The sequence below is a fragment of the Chrysemys picta genome, chromosome 11, assembly GCF_011386835.1.
Source record: "Chrysemys picta bellii isolate R12L10 chromosome 11, ASM1138683v2, whole genome shotgun sequence".
NCBI classification, from domain to species: Eukaryota; Metazoa; Chordata; order Testudines; family Emydidae; genus Chrysemys; species Chrysemys picta.
Genome location: NC_088801.1, coordinates 12,435,428 through 12,455,555, shown reverse-complemented (window position 1 = coordinate 12,455,555; position 20,128 = coordinate 12,435,428). Strand labels below are relative to the sequence as shown.

The 20,128-nt window shown below is 41.6% G+C and overlaps 1 protein-coding gene across 2 annotated transcripts in view; it reads right to left on the bottom strand.

Annotated features, from left to right (window-relative positions):
- Positions 1–20,128, bottom strand: part of KALRN (kalirin RhoGEF kinase) — a 721,955-nt gene that overhangs the window by 207,440 nt on the left and 494,387 nt on the right. For both annotated transcript variants that reach the window (XM_065561521.1, XM_042843108.2), the window contains exons 17-24: positions 15,933–16,151; positions 12,687–12,836; positions 11,486–11,600; positions 8,660–8,775; positions 6,830–6,952; positions 3,425–3,607; positions 1,640–1,758; positions 218–284 (exon numbers count right to left, since the gene is read on the bottom strand). In XM_065561521.1, the coding sequence (XP_065417593.1) occupies positions 218–284; positions 1,640–1,758; positions 3,425–3,607; positions 6,830–6,952; positions 8,660–8,775; positions 11,486–11,600; positions 12,687–12,836; positions 15,933–16,151 (1,092 nt within the window). The remainder of the gene's footprint in view (positions 1–217; positions 285–1,639; positions 1,759–3,424; positions 3,608–6,829; positions 6,953–8,659; positions 8,776–11,485; positions 11,601–12,686; positions 12,837–15,932; positions 16,152–20,128) is intronic.

The following is a 20,128-nucleotide window of genomic DNA, read 5'->3' as shown; positions in this document are numbered from 1 at the left end:
CCTCTTTATCTTCCCCTAAGCACCACTGCAGGGGGCCAGAGAAGCTGAATTGAAGGTAACCTCCTACCTGCCTTAGCACCCTCTCACAGCCTCCTTCCAGGTGCCAGTCAGTGTCTGACACTCAGGCTTTATTGCACAGCCTGGAACAGCACAAATATATGCCAGCATGCTGTATCATTACTGCGAATACTATGATCTTACAGGGCAAAGAACTTACCTCTAAACATTCATGTAAGTCTCTGACATAAGCTTTTTCAGTCTGAAGCAGTTCAGCCATAATGAATCTGGAAGGAGGAAGGTCTTTCAGTCAGCTTGTACAGAATACACATTTATGGCATTACAAAAGAGAAAAACTCTCTTCTATATTTGTCATAAATCAGTGCACTTCCACTCTAATTTTCACCTAACTGGTATTACCTAGGCTCTATGGGAATACAAATAATAATAATCATACCTTCCAAATTTTATGAATAAAATACCACTTATTTTCTATTCATTTGGGACCAATCTTACATATAGTATAGTTCCACATTTTAAAAAACAGCCTTCTGGAATAAAATCCAATTACAATGCATTTCTCCAATCCTTTGGTGTGTTTTATCTATGGTCCTGAAGTCCTGAGTCATGTGACTCCTACCAATTGTACTGGAGTTTTGCATACATAAGGACTTTGAAATTGGCCCACACCACCTACATTTTTAGAAGTATCCACTATTTATGGGCAACCTTGTGCCACTTATGTTGAGTAGTACCGTGATTTCAGTAGGACTATTTGTGGAGTAAACTACTCAGTGTCAGGTTGGCACACTCTAGCCCTTTAGTTGGCTTAGTTATTAGGTGCCCAACTTGAAGCAAAATGCTGATTTTCTGCGGTTTTGAGCAACCACTGCTCCAGCTGAAGTCAATCAGAGCTTGGGATGCTCAACGCCTCTGAAAAAAGTAGGCCCTAGGTTTCTCAAGTTGTGCACCCAAAATTTTGAAAATTTGGGCCTATATTTTGTAAAACCACAAATATACCATTCCCTCAAACTCAAACAACTTCTTATACAGTCCCTTCATCACACTTAATATTTGATAAATGATTAAACTCAGAACCTTAACACATATGAATTAAGCCAAAATGTGTGCTCTGAAATTACAGCTTTTCCCTATTTTAGCCTGGCCTCTAAGACTTTTAGTTAAACACTATGAATGAAATCCTGGCCCCACTGAAGTCAATGTCACAACCCCCCTTGATTTCAATGGGATCAGGATTTCACCCCCATCTGATCATAAAAGGTTAATTGGGAAAGTGTTTGATTGCACATATACATCTTATTTTAACTTTCTCTTTTCCCTTTTATCCACCCAGAAAGACCCTAGTGATAATGAGACTTTCAATTATTATAACCAGCATGTACTAATCTACTTCCCTGATTCACTCCTTAGCCTCTCTGGAAATAATTAATCACAAAGAAATTCAAACTAAATCTTTTGAAATCACTCCAACCTACAGTCACAATTTCTATTCAAGCTCATATAGACATATCTCCACGGCCCCACAACTGGCTGGAATTATGGAGTTGTTAATATTGGTTGTGACCCTGGGAAAGGGTCATTTCATGTGCTGTGTTATTGCAGTGTGTGTTTTGGCACATACTCTTTCTTTCTGGCTGATTTCCTTTTTTCTTCATTAACTTCGTGATTTGCATCTCGCAGTTTCACCTCCCGGTCTGAAAGACTCGCTGGAATGATGTCCAGTTCCAGGTCCTTGTTATCCTATAAAGAGTAACAACACAGATTTTAAATTGGGTCTAATCCTGGTGCTACGTAATAGGCAGCACATTCACAAGACTAAGTAGATAAAAAGGAATAAAAATAGGACAAAACTGCCAAAGATAAAATGAAGCAAATCCAGAGATAAACAGAAGAATTAAGGAGACCGAGCGAGAGAGACATCAACAGCACCCTTTATTTATGCTTCACCTAGAGAGAATTTTTTAAAAATTGAATGACTACGTATTAATAAGGTCTTTATCATTATGTCTATCTAGGAACAAAAGTGGAGACAAAGAATTTAGGGCATGGCTACACTTGCAGACATAGAGCGCTTTGAGTTAAACCAGCCTTCGTAGAGCGCAGTAGGGAAAGCGCTGCAATCTGTCCACATTGACAGCTGCAAGCGCACTGGCGTGGCCACATTTGTGGCACTTGCAGTGGCATTGGGAGTGGTGCATTATGGGCAGCTATCCCAGCATGCAAGTGGCTGCAACGTGCTTTTCAAATGGGGGGGGGTGGGGTGGAGTGGAACAGGGAGTGTGTTGTGTGTATGTGGGGGGAGAGAGAGTGGGTTTTTGGGGGGCTGAGAGCATGTTAGCATGCTGTCTTGTAAGTTCAGACAGCAGCAGACCCTCCCGCCTCTCTCGCTCACATACAGCATTCCACTGTAATGGTTGCTTTGTCTTGGAGCAGATAAGCATGCCGGCTGTCAGAAATGGAGCTTTGAAAGGGCATATCCGCATTCCTGCAGTGATTCCGAAACAATGACAAGAGTGGCCACTTGACTTACAGGGATTATGGGACATTTCCGGAGGCTGATCAGAGCGCAGTAATGCAACACCCCGTTCACACTGACCCCCGGGTGTTGTAGCCAAGGCGTATCAAATGTTATTCCACTCACCGAGGTGGAGTACCAGGAGTGCCCTAGCTGCGGAGTCAGAGCGTTCTACGTGCCTTGCCAGTGTGGATGGGTATTGAGCTAGGGTGCACAGGGGTGCTTTAATGTGCTTTAACTCACAAATGTAGCCAAGCCCTAAATCTGCTTACCTTACACCTAAGGGGCTAAATTAGTTCAGTAGTACTTTACTCCACAAATAGTGCAATGATTGGAAGCGAGGTATTATTCCATGTAAAGATATTTCATCTCTAGCCTAAGATTAGATCAATTTGTTTTAAAGGGACTATTCACCTGAGTTAGGAGAACAGAATCTGATCCCCAATCTAAGTCAATAGGTATTTATCCTATAACGTGTTCAGAAAGAAAGGCCTCTTACTAGTTCCTTACAATTCCAGGTTCAATACCTACTTTCAATTATCTTCTGCCCCTGGCATTCCAATCTAGACAGTGATTAGCAAGGGTGCGTAAAACAGAGGCCTTAAACGTGCCTTTAAATTATGGGTTTGCTGATGATAACTCTGTGTCCTTTGCTTCTTTATGATAAAATTAACTTGGATTGTTTTACCTGATTGATCTATTACCCACTCCTCCCCAGTATCCATATAATCTCCCTGTATTATGGGCGTAAGCATTTGTGTAGAAGGCTTTTCCTTCTCATCTATGACTCTGTTAGCCTATTGACTGCCGATGAGTAGCTTTTTCTCTGTAGGTAGAGCTGTTTCTGGATTGGTTGGTATAATATCAGAGAAGGACATTGATTTACAGTACCTCTGTATTGATTCCAAGGGCTTTTTCCAGTGAGTAGCGGTATTTCCCCATCCTCAGAGAGAAGTCCCGATAGCGTTTGTCAACAGTGGTGACCCATTTCCTAATTTCAGCAGCATGTATATGTCCTTTTTCTATAAAGCTGTCAGCCAGCTGTATGAGAAGCTTCACTTTCTCCTTGGTTTGCTGCCCAAAACATGGTCCATGGTTATGACAGGTTTATTATTATTTCCTTTGATTTTAATTCACACAGCAGCCAGATGCAGTTCACAATCTTACACATACTAAAATAAAGACTATTTCATAATACGTACAGTCCAGAAGCTTTAAACTCCCGCCTGTCCTGCAGCAAGGCAATGCCATTTTTGCAAGGAAGACTCAGTGTTAATCAATGGAATTCACCTTGCAGGGTGGGAAATCCCCTGCATGAAATATGGAAGGTTAAGGCTCCACAACTGTACTCACAAATGCATAAAGGAAAAATATAATGAAAGGTTGACAGACCTTTTCTTTCTTAACCTATTACTTCTTGTTTTGATGCCATAAACCCTAGCAAAATATCAAATCATTGTTTGTAATGGCTGTGATTTTGGACAATGGATAATATTTCAAGTTTCCCATCATAATATATACACAATCATTCTGAATCCATATTTCGGTAACTCTTTTAAACATTTTGTCATCAGTACTTCAAAACATCAGCTGGGGAGGTGGGATCGAGTCATTGATTTCTGCTTTAGATTTGAATCTGAATGAAATTTCTGGCATGTTTGTGTGGTTAGATGTTGATAGATGTTTGGCTGTGTGTGTGTGTGTTCCCTGTGTGTACTGCCCCAGCCCTGCACAGACAGCTGGCACAGCAGACCTCGATCAAACCACCCAATGACCACAAGATCCGTTAAGGGACGAAGGCACCCAGCCAGGTTTATTGTCGACAAAGCACGGTACTAGTATCCTGCAGACTCTACCGGACCATTAATACATGTATGCCTGTAACAATGGATGCAGCTCAGTCAGTGGTGGGACTTTCCATTGCTCCCTAGGCTTGCCAAAGATACTACCTCTGAGATACATCTTTATACCCCGATACAAACAAATTAATACTGCCCCTTTGACATAGTTAGTTACTGCCCCCTGACGTTGCTAGTTATCACCCACCATTTTGTATATGTTAGTTTGATTAAAATATTTCTATTATGTACTGTCATCCTGACCTTATCTTTTAGGAGGGTTCAGTGTGTTCCTGTTATCCTTGGGGAATGTTTTTGTCCCATCCTTGATATCGGGATGTTCTAGTACCACTTGATATCGGGATGTGTTTGCATAAGCAGTATGTGAATAGCACTTCTTAGGAATGTGTATTTCTGCAATATTAGCCCTGTTCTTGCCAAATTCTGTGAGCAGGTCCTGTGCCAGGCCTCTAATACAAGGGCTTATGTCTCAGGCTCTCTTCCTACTAGTTTGAGTATGGTTTGATCAATTATAGAGGTCGCAGAGTCCTACCCAAGTACTGGATCCAGATGTAAAACAATGCTCTAGTTCTAATCAGATTAAAAACTAAAAGGGTCCCAAGATATAAAATTCATACCCAGACTTCCAACTTCTTCAAGTTCTATTCTAGTCAGGGTCTTTTACTGCCACAATCACCATGGGATCTGGTGTTTATGGATGTTTCAGATCTGGGGTTTTGGCTCAGTCCATTATAGACAAATGAAACAATAATTACATTTAGAGCTGGATTTTAAGTCTGGATGCCAAACTCCCCCCAGAAATTGAAGGTGTCTGGATGTAGTATGTGGGCCCGGTCTGTCTGTGGGGAAAACTGCTTATAAAAGCAAATGTCTAAAGTATACAAATCAAATTGAGTTCCATCGGTGACTCAAACATTAATCTTCAAAAACAGAGTGAGAGTCAATCACATCTCCAAAGTACATCTGCCTTCTGTCCTGAAGAATACTGAATAGCCTGCTTTTCAAAGGTGAAGAGCACCTGCAGCTCTCTCTGAAATCAAAAGAGCTTCAGATGCTTGGCACCTCGGAAAATCTAGCCATGAATGTACAAATGTATGTTTTACTCCACAAAATGTCCAGGAGATTTCAAACTTAAAGGCAGTTCTAGAAGTTTCACTAGCAAAACACATGAATCAGAGAGTCTGTGGCCACCTCAGTAGCACTAGAAAATTAACTGAGGCAGGAGTAGCTGTGAAGATTACAAATTGTTTCATTAAATTCAATTTCACCCTGTAAGAAGGGCATGTAATTCACAAAACTATCAGTGCCTTTGCTCTTGCATCTTCACCTTGGACAAGAAAATATTGTGGTTGGAAAATGGCTCATTGACATCTTATTTCTGGGAGGGCATACATTTTCCAGTTGCTTAAGGCACTGAAAACCCCTGAGAGCTGTTGCTTTAAAAGAACCCTGCCTTATACCCACTTCTCTCTTTTGTCATTAATCCCCATTTTCACAAACAACGTATTCACAAACTTTTATAAGAAAAAGAAGGGAAGGAGGATGAACATGAAGTCTGTGATAGAAGCCCACACAAACATGGACATTCACACGAAGAATTAAGGAATATCAATTTCTATACACAGTGGATTGAGGATGCATAACACTGAGGCTGGTGCCCTGCTGCAGTCAGGCTTAGCAATTTAGATCCTTATCTATGACTGTTAATATCCTTGTGAATTCAGTGTATTTTCTGTCTCTAAATTAACTTCGGTTTGGATTAGTTTGCCTGAAGCAGTTCCAACCCCATCATCAATCTATGACAACCCCAGATTCCACTGAAATGCTCCACAGAAATTAATAGATTCTTGCTAATGAAGCTCAGGATACAACAGAACTAATCCTGGGAATTTACAAACCCATTCATTAGAAATACTTCAGTGGGATCAATGGAGCACTTCTAATGAATAGGATGGTCATGAGTAGTCAGTCCAAAGAGAATCAATTAAACAAATTGCAATAGTAATTACAGAAGGAACATCCATCGAGGCCAAGGTGACCTCCGCTATGTTAGGCTAAACTAGCTATTCAATTATTTTTTACAAAATTGTTTGTGGCGGGAGTTTCACTATGTCTAAGTTAGAAACTTGATACCTGTGAATTATTCCTTGTACAAATCAGCTCGCCCTGCTTTAGAGCAGAGCAAAACTACCCCATCTCCAAAAAAGACAGCATAAAAATCCCCTTTTTGTGCCCATGACTGGTTAAAAAATGGTGTGTCACAGTTCTCAAAAGAAAAAGTTCCTTCCTGGGTCAAGAATGTCAACAGCAGATTCCAGAATCTGGAGAATATTTATTGCACAGTTCTAAGCCCCTGAAAAAGGGAGTGTGAAATAGGAACCATAACCACAGGCTCACAAAAGGCAGATGCCATAATTAGAATGTTGTTACTGTTTACCTTGGCGGGTACTCTGAATTCCCCATATTCTTTCAGGAGTTCCTGAGTTTCTTCTGCTGATTCCCCTGTGGAATTGTGAGTAGAGAGGTAATATTCGCCTGTTTCTTGGATCCAATCTAAGGCCTGGGAATGGCAAAAGCAACCAAAGAAAATTAAAAAATAGGTCTGTGTATTTCAAGAATTAATCCTTTTATGAAAACTCTTACAAATGAAGGATCTCGGTTCCAGTGGGACCTTGTGCTTTGTGTATTAAAACATACTCTAAGGACACATCAAGAGAACCCATCAGTTAACGCAGATGGCCAGATTCAGAGGGGATATGTAAAGTGGCATGATTTGCCCGTGAGTGAGTTAAGGGATTTTAACTGAGAGTAACTTACATGTGGAGGAAAAGATTCTCTGGTTCAGCCACACTATGTTCAGTGGCTAAACACAACCCAGGGATCCCCCTTACAAAGGTTGAATCTTGAGGGAGCCAAAAAACCTGGGTTTCCAGCTGCTTTGTACTGGCAGGATGGCACAGTGCAACTGGAGTGGGGCCAGAAAGGAGGCTTGTACTAGGAAAACCAACTAACAGGAGAATGAGCGAGAGTCCTCCCCACCCCAACTCTTACAACTATTAACCTGCATTTTCTTATATTGTTCAGCCTCCTCGCATGCAAGTTGCACAAATGTAAGGCCTGATTCTCCATTGCCTTGCCCTTTGTTTAGTGATTTATACCTGTGCAAAGGGGGAGAGAAAGGATGAGAGGAAGGAATGTCCAGTGGTTAGGGCTTTAACCTGGGATTTGGGAGACCAGGGTTTAATTCCCTACTTTGCCACTGAATTCCTGTATGGCCTTGGACAAGTGACTTGGGTATGGCTACACTGAAATTAGACACTCCTGGCTGGCTCGTGCTAATGGGCTGTTTGGTTGTGATGTAGATGTTTGGGCTCGGACTGGAACCCAGGCTCTAGGACCCTGCTAGGTGGGAGGGTCCCAGAGCTCCAGCTGCAGCCTGAGCCAGAACATCTACACAGCAATTAAATGACTCCTTAGCCTGCGTCTGGTTAACCAGAGTCAGCAGGCACAGGCCAGCTGCAGGTGTCTAACCCTATGTGTCTCTGTGCCTTAGGTGCTCATCTGTAAATCAGGGATGACAGTACTTCGTTACCTCACTGGGGGTTGTGAGAATAACAAAATTTAAAAAAACATATTTTGTGTGGTACCCAGATACTAAGGAAATGGATGTCATATAAATGCAGAAGATAGACAGATAGCCTGATCAGAATTCTCCTGTCATTCACACAGTAAGCACTTTGCACTACTATAAATAACTATAGAAGGCCAGCCACTCCCAGTCCCTATTCAAGCCCAAATTAATGCTGTTAAGTTTGCAAATGAATTGTAGCTCTGCAGTTTTTCTTTGAAGTCTGTTTTTGAAGTTTTGTTGAAGGATGGCTACTTTTAAATCTGTTATTGAATGTCCAGGGAGATTGAAGTGTTCTCCTACTGGCTTTTGTATGCTCACTACAAAAGCAATTTTCCCTCTCTTGGTATTGACACCTCCTCATCAATTATTAGGAGTGGACCACATCTACCCTGACTGAATTGGCCTTGTTATCACTGGTTCTCCACTTGTAAGGTAACTCCCTTCTCTTCATGTGTCAGCATATCTATGCCTGTATCTGTAATTTTCACTCAATGCATCTGAAGAAGTGGTTTTTTACCCATGAAAGCTTATGCCCAAATACATCTGTTAGTCTTTAAGGTGCCACCAGACTCCTCATTGTTTTTATAGATACAATGATGTATAAAAACCCCAGACCGGACTGGGTCATTACAGTACCTGTTTGGCACTGCGTTCAAAGACCACGTACTGTTGGCACTGATCTAATCTCCGTTTCTTCAAAGTCCAGAAGTGAAGAACCCGGTTCTCTCTCTGCAGCAGCTCGCTCAGAATGGCTGTGGAGCCAAGCAGAATGGCTCTGTAAGTGGACGCAGACATAAACCAACAAAGACTGAGCTCATTTCTCTGTCACCAGAGTGAACTTGCAGGAGTAGAGCCCTTCAGAGCATCCTTCTTAAACAAAACATTGAGTTAAAAAAGGCTGGTGAAAAAAAATACAAAACAAATTTTGTGGGATTTTCTTTTCAGTTGAAAAATCAAAATTAGTAAATTTAGTAAAAATTAAACAGTTTCAGTGTTACCGGGCATTAGTGACTTTGTGTGGGGGATAGGGAAAATGCCAAAACAGAGTTTCAGATTGAGTTAGATTTAGTGCCAACATAACTTGATGCACACTATTGTTGCACCTTCATTGAATGTTCTATCCTGCTGCTTCACTCAGGGGCCTGGAGTGATGGAGACAGGAGAAGAAAAGATTCACTTCTACTCTATTCTGCCTGGTGGAGGGCTCGAGACTGCCCAGCATCTTGGGCCAAGCAGGGGAAATGACATTTTAGAGGTGTCAAGTATTTCTGCAGAATTTAGGGAGAAATCAGGTTTAGTCCTCAACAGAAAATGGTGTCCCTCCTCTGCAGATATAAAAAACTGGTGAAGTTCCATTACACAAGGGGCATAAGGTTTGAAGAGCCTGTGAAGGGGATGGAGACCCCTGAAAACAATGTGCAGCCCTTTACAGCGAACTTTGGTTTGAGGGGGTAGAGATAGGACCTGTGGATCAGCTATACATTGATTCACTTACCTTTGCTCCCCACGGAGAGGAGGTGGTATGAGGGCATTATGGAAATGACTTGTAGTCTCAAGCAGGGCCGGCTCCAGGCACCAGCTCAGCAAACTGGGGCGGCCACGGGGAATGGGCGGCACGTCGGGGTCTTCGGCGGCAATTCGGCGGTGGGAACCTCGGTTCCTTTTGGAGGGAAGGACCTGCTGCTGAAGTGCCACCGAAGAAGAAAGCGGCGCGGTGGAGTTGCCGCCGATTGCGGCTATTTTTTTTTCCCCCCGCTGCTTGGGACGGCAAAAACCCTGGAGCCGGCCCTGGTCTCAAGGCCAAAGAGCAGCTCTGCTGCTGCCCTAAGGAGGTATATGTTTTCTCATACCTTGCCATCTTTGCCAACCCAGGCTATATAGACTTAATACTGGGGACTAGAACCCAGGATCTTCACAACCAAAGCACTGGCTTCAACCTCTTGGGCTAACAGAATGACTAAGAACAGGTGTTACATCCCACTTGAGAGGGATGTAACACACTTAGCCAGTGTGTCACACATACTAGTTTAAAAGAAAAGATTTGCCAGCCAGACTCCCCGTTAGAAAAAGTTGAAACGTTCAGTTTGACATTTTCTAAATGAAATGTTTCAACATTTTAATCCAAAACCACTTTTTGCTTTGAATCTTACTTCCATGTTGTTACTTTTTTTAAAAGGTAAAAACACCTCAAAACAAAATGAAATGAAACATTTTGTTCAACCTGTAATGAATTTTTTAAATTTTTTCAGTTAGCTGAAAAATTCAAAAACATTTCATTTCAGATTAATCTAAAATGAATTTCCCCCCTCTTTTTCGGTTTGGCCGCTGAACTGAAAAACTGATTATCTACATGCTCACATAAGGACTACACCCTAGCATAATGTTAGGCATGTATTTATGTACTTTGCTGAATCAGGGCCAAAACAACTTGGCCCATCATTTTTCATAGATGCAGAAATCACAGAGTGACAAAATACAACCAATTTTTCAAATTCATTAACAACTTATGCTAAATATGAGATTAAATCTGGCACCAATAGAAAAACTAGCATCCACAGAAAGAAAAAAGTGTCTTTTGTAATGATCAAAGGCATTTTTATGCTCTTACTGAGTGCAAATAACCCAGGTTCCTATGCTCTTGTTATTAATCTATATAATGTCTGCACTGCCATTAATCTACTCCTTTCTACAACTTCACAAGTAATTCAATAATAAAAAATTTTGCTTAGTTCTGCAGATTCACTTTGGCTCACCTTAGCAGCACCTTACATGATTGCTGGGGACAGATTAGTAACTGTTCGATTAAGAGGGGGGGAATAGGAGTGGAAACACAGCCAAAAACTTTGACTATATCATCATGTTGCAACAATGTTCTTTTGATCAAGTGAAACAGACTAGTGAAGGACAGGACAGTTGGTTAGTGCTTGCTGTGGCAGCGTGATTTGGAATACAAAAAATGAATTGATACGAGTTGCATTCCGATGACAAGCATATTTTGATTTTGATTTTCTGCTCGTCTTGGCAGGAGAGGAGTGTATTGAGATCTTATACTTGATTTGTGTCTATTCATACTTTCATAGGTTTTAAGGCCAGAAGGTATTTGTGATCATTCTGTCTGACCTCCTGTATCACGCAACTCATGGAACTGCACCCTGTCATTCCCGTAGACTTCATCCAAATGAGAGGAGCCACAGAGCAGTGTCTTTCTGATGTCCATTTAACATTCACCAGAGTTAGTGTTTTATATGAGAAACTCAGTCTAATGGAGAAAGGAACTCCTTCATAAAGATCCCAAGATGTTGTTGTTAAAGTTATCGATAATGGATGTTGTTTCAGTTATAGTAAGTAGTAAGCTTCTGGGTTCCTTTATGACATGTCTAGAAGCCTTAGGGTGATGAGAATCTGACATCTAGGTTTGTGAGAGAAAAAATCTTAATGCTGCCATTGCATCAATGCACCAACCTTTCACTTGCTGCTCAGGCCCCCTGGTATGGCTTGCTACTCCAGGCATGCTGACGTTGTTCCTGTGAATGTACTTGAGGAATACTTCAGCGTTCCTTCGTGCTAATGTGCAAGCCTATGGAAAACCCCCCAGAGAAGAGTTACCATTGCAAAAGTAAAAATAAAACAAGAGGAAATTTATTAAATAATGAGTTTTTCTCTTGACCTCCAGAAGCAGGTGCCCATACATGAAAGAATTCTGGAGAACAACATCTGACAGTCAAATGTTCCACACATTACCTACTAAACTAACAATCTCATGGATGGTGCATTACACAGTATTAACTATACCTGGATATTTAGAAACAATGGCTGAATTAATTTCCTGAAGCAAATTAATTATGATAATAAAGTAATTGTGCAAAGATCTGGTACAGAGCATACATTTTTAATCTAGCAGAAATCGACAGATACATTTATGAATGTGATTGTATGATAGGGTTGCCTGCGATAACAAGGACTGAACTTGATGACACAGGAGGCCCCTTCCAGTGCTATGTGCCACTTAATGCCTCATGAAATTTGCTCATTGCATACCACAATGAGTGATCTAGATATTTCACTTTTTAAGATTGGCCTATGTGAGTAGTTTCAAATAAGTATAGTCATTTGTAATGGGTGGCAGGCTCTTGGCTAGCTGACATTCAAGCCAACCAGCTCAGCAGCTCATATGGTGTAACACCTGGATGGCAGGCAGAAAGCCCAGAATCAACCCTGGTGCTGCCCTGTGGAGGTGAAATCTACTTCATGCATCTCTAATTCATTAGTTACATGGAATTCTAAGCATTGTAAATAAGCACATATGAAATGCCTTGTACTATCGGGTATTTAAAATTTTCACAATAAATAATTTTGCGAACAAATAATATTTAGCGCTTGTGTAGCAACTAACATGCTCCAACTGTAATGCAAACATTCCCTAATTAATCCTTGCAATGCCTCTCTCAGAGAAGTATAACTATCCCCATTATACAGGTGGGAAACTTGCCCAGAGGTTACATAGCAAGTCAGTAGGAGAGCTGGGATTAGAATTTAGAACCTCCCGCCCTGCAAGTGCAAAAACATCGCTCTAAACTGCTCTGCCTACTATAATAATACTTAATAATCCTGTTCTTCCAAGGCCTGAAAGAGTTTCTGAGCAACTACAGAAGTAAGACTGGACCTTGAGAAAAGCCTCCTTCTGTTCCAGATGCTTGCTGATAAGGGGGATGACATGGTCTATCTCAGCTGCTGGTCCAAGCTTATCCCGACCTCCGCACCAATCTTCATCCCTTCTGTATTCCTGTTCCAGACTCTCCAGCACACTGCACACCTGAAGAATGGCCCCAAAACACAGCAGCTCAGTTACCAGAGTCATAATCAGCAACATAAAGATTCATTAAAAGCTGATTAGCTCACTGTTAGACCAGTCAAAAGTGTTTCACAGATAAGTATTTGGGATCTCAGTCCATGGGAGCAGTGCCATCAGGGAGTGTTGGATATATGGGTGCAAAGGGCCTCTTCATAGAAGGCCCTATCATCCATTCTTCACACTAGGGATCCCTGCAATTTGGAGCTGTGGTCTGTAACTCATCCTGATTAAGGAGGAGAAATCCTACTCCCCCTCTAAGGAATAACAGGTGAGAAACCCTGAGGTTTATACTGGGATAGAGTTCCATCCAGTCCCAGAAGATCATTCAGGAAATGATCCCTATTCAGGAAAGGTGCTTTGACATGTGCTTAATCCCACTGAAGTCAACAAGATTTAGCACATGCTTGAAATTAAACACATGCTTACATACTTTCCTGAAACAGAACCTAAATCTGGAATTCATTTTCTTCAGCTGCACATTGGGTCTTGTCTGTGGCCTGTTTCTGTAACAGTTGTTTGGAAAAGGTTATAGTTGAAATTGGTGTAACCCCTCAGTGTTGATGCGGTTACACTGGTATAAAGCTGCTTAGCTCTAGCTTACTCTGGTAAATTTACCGGAAGGAGCCAACTAAACCCCACTAGTTAAACAGTATGAAAACGGTGTGCAGAGCAGCCCTTAACAGCAACAGAGCTTTTGCTACTGTGAAGAGACTGCATGCGGACAGTGACAGACTGGGATTCTAAGTGCCCTACCACCCATGTGCTAAATCCCATTGACGTCAAAGATATGGCCTTCAAACGTTCTCCCAAGTTCTCAGTGAAGTTGGGTTTGACCATGTTCACACGTTCTTACACACTTCCCACTAATATTCATCTGAACAAGGCTAATGTTCAGAGGAAGCTTCTATTTGTGAGAATGTCTGTGTGCAAATGTGCATGTTGACACAAGAACACTTATTTGCGCAGGAAGCGTGCCAGGTGCTGTACACAGAATAAGCATTTGGCTTACCTGCTTTTTATTTTGGGGTTCTTGAGGGCATCGAAATGTTTTGGAGTACTGGCCCTGAGGCAATTAACCAAACAAGATGAACAGCGTTGGGTACATGCCTTTCGCAAACAGGACTGCCTCATATATGCAAATGTCATTACTCTTTGTTACCATGATGAGGAAAGATTAGCATAAAGTCTGTTGTAAACACAGTCAGGAAGGAACTAGGATAACTTTAAATCAGGGGACCAGAGGGGTAGACAGAACAGCTGCTGTGGAACAGAGTTATGGAAAAGTTCGAACATTTGTTACAATTCCCTAGCTCCAGCATCTCTCCCACAGCTGCTCCTTACAGAGTTCCCCACTCCCTTTCTGAGAGTATTAAAGCCCCAGTTACTTATTCAGGCTATCCTCCTGTGTATAAAAATTATTGTCATCTAATCAGGAAACAGATACACCATGTGACCTAGATGACCAATCAAATAGCCTGATTGTTGATGAACGATTACTTGCAGAGAACAGTTTGTGAGCTGAACTACCTTTACACCAAACATTCACTGAATAAAAGCAACCAATGAGCAAACTGCTGGACATGGCAATATGCTCATCAACAACTTGCAAGTGGAAAAGGGTCTCGATTTGACAAATAAACTACATATATTTTGGCCAGCGCATCTCACTGCATAAGGCACCAATGTGTCCCTCAGTGGGTTTTTTTCTCAGATCCCTTTAGCAGCAGTAGCTCTTTTCAACCCTATGTATACTAAGGATAGTAACCGGGTTCAAAAGTCTTGCCAGCCAAAGGCACATGTAACAAGGTTTGCATTTACATTGAACATGGTTACAAATGCATTAAACAAACCACGTTGGAGACTAGCCAAGGGGTAGTTTGTAACATGGGGGGTTAGAAAAAATCCCTGTCCATAATGGACAAGAAACTGTGCTACCATCAAATCAACTACACCCATTACAGGGCATGGTTCTGCTCCTAATGTGGCAGGTCCTGACAGGGCCTGTCTGGCACTCTCAACTGCATGAACTAACTGCATGTGAATAATACTGCAGGGGTCAATGTAAATCACTGTTTCCTTTTGTATACCCAACCCACAGATATGCAATGTCCACGCCAGCACAAACTGCATGATTGTGCTAAGTTAAACCATGCAATGCCATCTGAACATCCACATGAGAAGCCCTGGGGTAAACAGACCTAATTCCCATTGACCTCAATAAAAGTTGCACTTGTTTATGCAAGGGATGAACTAGTCCAACCATACCAGAAGCCAGTTCGCATGCAGTTTGCAATAGAGGCAGAGCTGATATATGATTCTTACCATGGTCTACATTGTCTTGCCCTGTACTACTGGATTAGGAGTAGCCACTCTATAATTTATTTCCTTATTTTTTTGGTACCAGGATGCCTAACTAGGATTGATTCTTCTGGCTAGGGCCCATCAAAAATTGTAAACGTTAAGTGGTAGCAATTTAAAAGGAAAGAAACAAGCAGAGCCCTTTTAAAAAATGTTTGAAATGAAACAAAAAAATAATCGAAATTCTAAACAAAAATATTGTGGTTTCAGGCTCTTTCCCTCCTTCATCCCCTTTCTCTTTCCCTTTTCCCCCCTGGTGGAAAGGGAGAGAAAAAACCCAAACTCAATATTGTTCATATCATTTTAATGAAAAGAAGAACGGGGGCGGGGGAACAAAAGTTTTCATATAGTTCAATCTGACATTTATTAAAAAAAAACCCTTTCAGATGCAACAATTTTGACCAGCTCCACTCCTGGGTTTTGTGCCTGATATTCCAGACTCTCCATCCATACCTTGGGGACTACTCAAGATAAGGTGGAAGAACCCTAAAGCTGAAGCTCTGTGCCTTGCCCCAGAAAGCTACCATGGCCTGCAATTGTGAAAGGGGATTGGGAGCCAGTCAAGGTCCTCTGCAGATTAGAGAGTAACCAAGTGACTAGGAGGCAGATGGCACTAATTGGTACAATCAAGACCTTTCCTGTTTAGGTTGGGAACCGGCGATGTTAGTGTATATACTAGGATGATATCGTTCAGCTCACCTGCTCAGAGGTTTTATAGAAAGCAACTGACGCATTGACCAGCTTGAGCCTGTCCTCCATCTTCAACATCAGCTGTTGCCAGTGTAGTGCCACCTTTTCAGCACACTCACGGATGGCATCAGCATCGTAGTGCCCAGCCTGGAGCAATACTTCAGCCTTCTGCTGTACCTGCAGAGCACTCTGGTGTGTCTTCTGTAAGGAAGTGGCATGAAAGAGGGACTGTGTATGAGGGGAGGAAAAAGAGGTTTGTACAGATGTACCAGGTGTATGGTAAAGAGATGAAGTGAGGTGTGAGCATGGAGATGCGAGAGAGTGAAACATTTTCAGATAATTTTCTAGAATTAACATTTATTTTTTATAAAGCACTTTGGCGCACCTTATTAACACAAGTGCACAACACGTTGTTAGAGCAGGAGCAGCAAGCACTGGCGGATATATGGGTAAACTCCATAGATTAGCTACTGCCACTATGACAGTAACCTAGGAATCCTGATGGAATTACACCCTTTTTGGTACCCAAAATTCAGCTAATGGCAATCAGGAGCTATATCCGGCCTCCACACAGTGCCTAATGCTCCCCACTCTGGAGCAAAGGATGAAAGCAATCAGTTAGCAAACTAAGGGCCCGATCCTGAAACATTTAAACTCATAACTTTACTCACATGAGTATTTCCATTAACATAAATGGGATTATTCATGTGAGTAAAGATATTCACTTGCCCAGGTGTCTGTGGGATCAGGTCCTAATATTCCAACCCATCAATTCCAGAAAATATGAAGGTGCCTTAAAGGGACCATTATCTCTTTTAATCTCTGTAAATGACCATGCAAAATGTATTATTATTAATAATAGTGTTATTTCATAATTAGGGCTTCTTTGGGGGGGTTATTAATTTCATTTTTCAGGTTTAATTTTTAGCAATGTTTGAGTTTTATGTAGATGTCCAACAATTAGAGTTTTGGTACATACTGTAATGTACATACTGTAATGAGTAACGTATATTATATACGTCACTCATTACAGTAGTACAGGGGTTCTCAAATTTCATTGCACCGCGACCCCCTTCTGACAACAAAAATTATTACAGGACCCAGGAAGGGGGACCGAAGCCTGAGCCCGCCCAAGCCCCGGCACCCTGGGGCGGGGGGGCAAAGCCAAAGCCCCATCCTCCCAGGCCGGGGGGCCAAAATTGAAGTCCAGTGGCTTCAGCCCCAGGCAGGGGGCCTGTAACCTGAGCCCTGTAAAAATGAGGGGGTTAGTTAAACAGAAATTAAAAGGTACAGTGACTAAAGTGAAATCCCTGCAAGCTGCATGGGCGCTTTTTAAAGACACCATAATAGAGGCCCAACTTAAATGTATATCCCAAATTAAGAAACACAGTAAAAGAACTAAAAAAGAGCCACTGTGGCTTAACAACCATGTAAAAGAAGCAGTGAAAGATAAAAAGACTTCCTTTAAAAAGTGGAAGTCAAATCCTAGCAAGGTAAATAGAAAGGAGCATAAACACTGCCAAATTAAGTGTAAAAATGTAATAAGAAAAGCCAAAGAGGAGTTTGAAGAACAGCTAGCCAAAAACTCAAAAGGTAATAACAAAATGTTTTTTAAGTACATCAGAAGCAGGAAGCTGCTAAACAACCAGTGGGGCCCCTTGATGATTGAGATACAAAAGGAGCGCTTAAAGACGATAAAGTCATTGCGGAGAAACTAAACAAATTCTTTGCTTCAGTCTTCATGGCTGAGGATGTTAGGGAGATTCCCAAACCTGAGCTGGCTTTTGTAGGTGACAAATCTGAGGAACTGTCACAGATTGAAGTGTCACTAGAGGAGGTTTTGGAATTAATTGATAAACTTAACATTACCCAATAGTTCTGAAAGAACTCAAATGTGAAATTGCGGAACTATTAACTAGGGTTTGTAACCTGTCCTGTAAATCGGCTTCTGTACCCAACAACTGGAAGATAGCTAATGTAACGCCAATATTTAAAAAGGGCTCTAGAGGTGATCCTGGCAATTACAGACCGGTAAGTCTAACGTGAGTACCGGGCAAATTAGTCAAAACAATAGTAAAGAATAAAATTGTCAGACACATAGAAGAACATAAATTGTTGGGCAAAAGTCAACATGGTTTTTCTAAAGGGAAATCGTGTCTTACTAATCTATTAGGGTTCTTTGACGGGGTCAACAAACATGTGGACAAGGGGGATCCAGTGGACATAGTGTACTTAGATTTCCAGAAAGCCTTTGACAAGGTCCCTCATCAAAGGCTCTTACGTAAATTAAGATGTCATGGGATAAAAGGGAAGGTTTTTTCATGGATTGAGAACTGGTTAAAAGGCAGGGAACAAAGGGTAGGAATTAATGGTAAATTCTCAGAATGGAGAGGGGTAACTAGTGGTGTTCCCCAAGAGGCAGTCCTAGGACCAATCCTATTAAACTTATTCATAAATGATCTGCAGAAAGGGGTAAAAAGTGAGGTGGCAAAGTTTGCAGATGATACTAAACTGCTCAGTATAGTTAAGACCAAAGCAGACTGTGATGAACTTCAAAAAGATCTCACAAAACTAAGTGATTGGGAAACAAAATGGCAAATGAAATTTAATGTGGATAAATGTAAAGTAATGCACATTGGAAAAAATAACCCCAACTATACATACAATATGATGGGGGCTAATTTAGCTACAACAAATCAGGAAAAAGATCTTGGAGTCATCGTGGATAGTTCTCTGAAGATGTCCACGCAGTGTGCAGAGGCGGTCAAAAAAGCAAACAGGATGTTAGGAATCATTAAAAAGGGGATAGAGAATAAGACGGAGAATATATTATTGCCCTTATATAAATCAATGGTACACCCACATCTTGAATACTGCATACAGATGTGGTCTCCTAATCTCAAAAAAGATATACTGGCACTAGAAAAGGTTCAGACAAGGGCAACTAAAATGATTAGGGGTTTGAAATTAATAGGCAGCAGGTTTAAAACAAATAAAAGGAAGTTCTTCTTCACACAGCACACAGTCAACTTGTGGAACTCCTTACCTGAGAAGGTTGTGAAGGCTAGGACTATAACAGTGATTAAAAGAGAATGGGATAAATTAATGGAGGTTAAGTCCATTAATCATCAAAGGGGTAGCCGTGTTAGTCTGGATCTGTAAAAGCAGCAAAGAGTCCTGTGGCACCTTATAGACCAGGGGTAGGCAACCTATGCCACACGTGCCGAAGGTGGCACACGAGCTGATTTTCAGTGGCACTCACTGCCCGGGTCCTTGTCACCGGTCTGGGGGGGGGGGCAGGGAGGGCTCTGCATTTTAATTTAATTTTAAATGAAGCTTCTTAAACATTTTAAAAACCTTATTTACTTTACATACAACAATAGTTTTGTTATATATTATAGACTTATAGAAAGAGACCTTCTAAAAACATTAAAATGTATGACTGGCACGCGAAATCTTTAATTAGAGTGAATAAATGAACACTCGGCACACCACTTCTGAAAGGTTGCCGATCCCTGTTATAGACCAACAGACGTATTGGAGCATGAGCTTTCGTGGGTGAATACCCACTTCTTCGGATGCATGTGAAGAAGTGAGTATTCACCCACGAAAGCTCATGCTCCAATATGTCTGTTAGTCTATAAGGTGCCACAGGACTCTTTGCTGCTTTTACAAGTCCATTAATGGCTATTAGCCAGGATGGGTAAGGAATGGTGTCCCTAGACTCTGTTTGTCAGAGGGTGGAGATGGATGGCAGGAGAGAGATCACTTGATCATTACCTGTTAGGTTCACTCCCTCTGGGGCACCTGGCATTGGTCACTGTCGGTAGACAGGATACTGCGCTAGATGGACCTTTGGTCTGACCCACTACCGCCGTTCTTATGTTCTTATGCCTTAGCTTGGCCCCCAGCTTGGGCCCCAGCAAGTCTAAGCCAGCCCTGGCGACCCCATTAAAATGGAGTCATGACCCACTTTGGGGTCACGATCCACAGTTTGAAAACCACTGCAGGAGTATATACTGTACTGAGTAATCCTTTTGTAACGTTTCCTAGTGCACTTTAACATAATACAGTTTCAAAGAGCACTATGTTAAAGAGCACCGGGGAACCTTTAGTGCACACCAGACCAATTCATGCACAACATATTAGTGCACTTTAGAAATCACATCCCGTAATCTGCATTATTGCTCCATGTAGACAAGTCC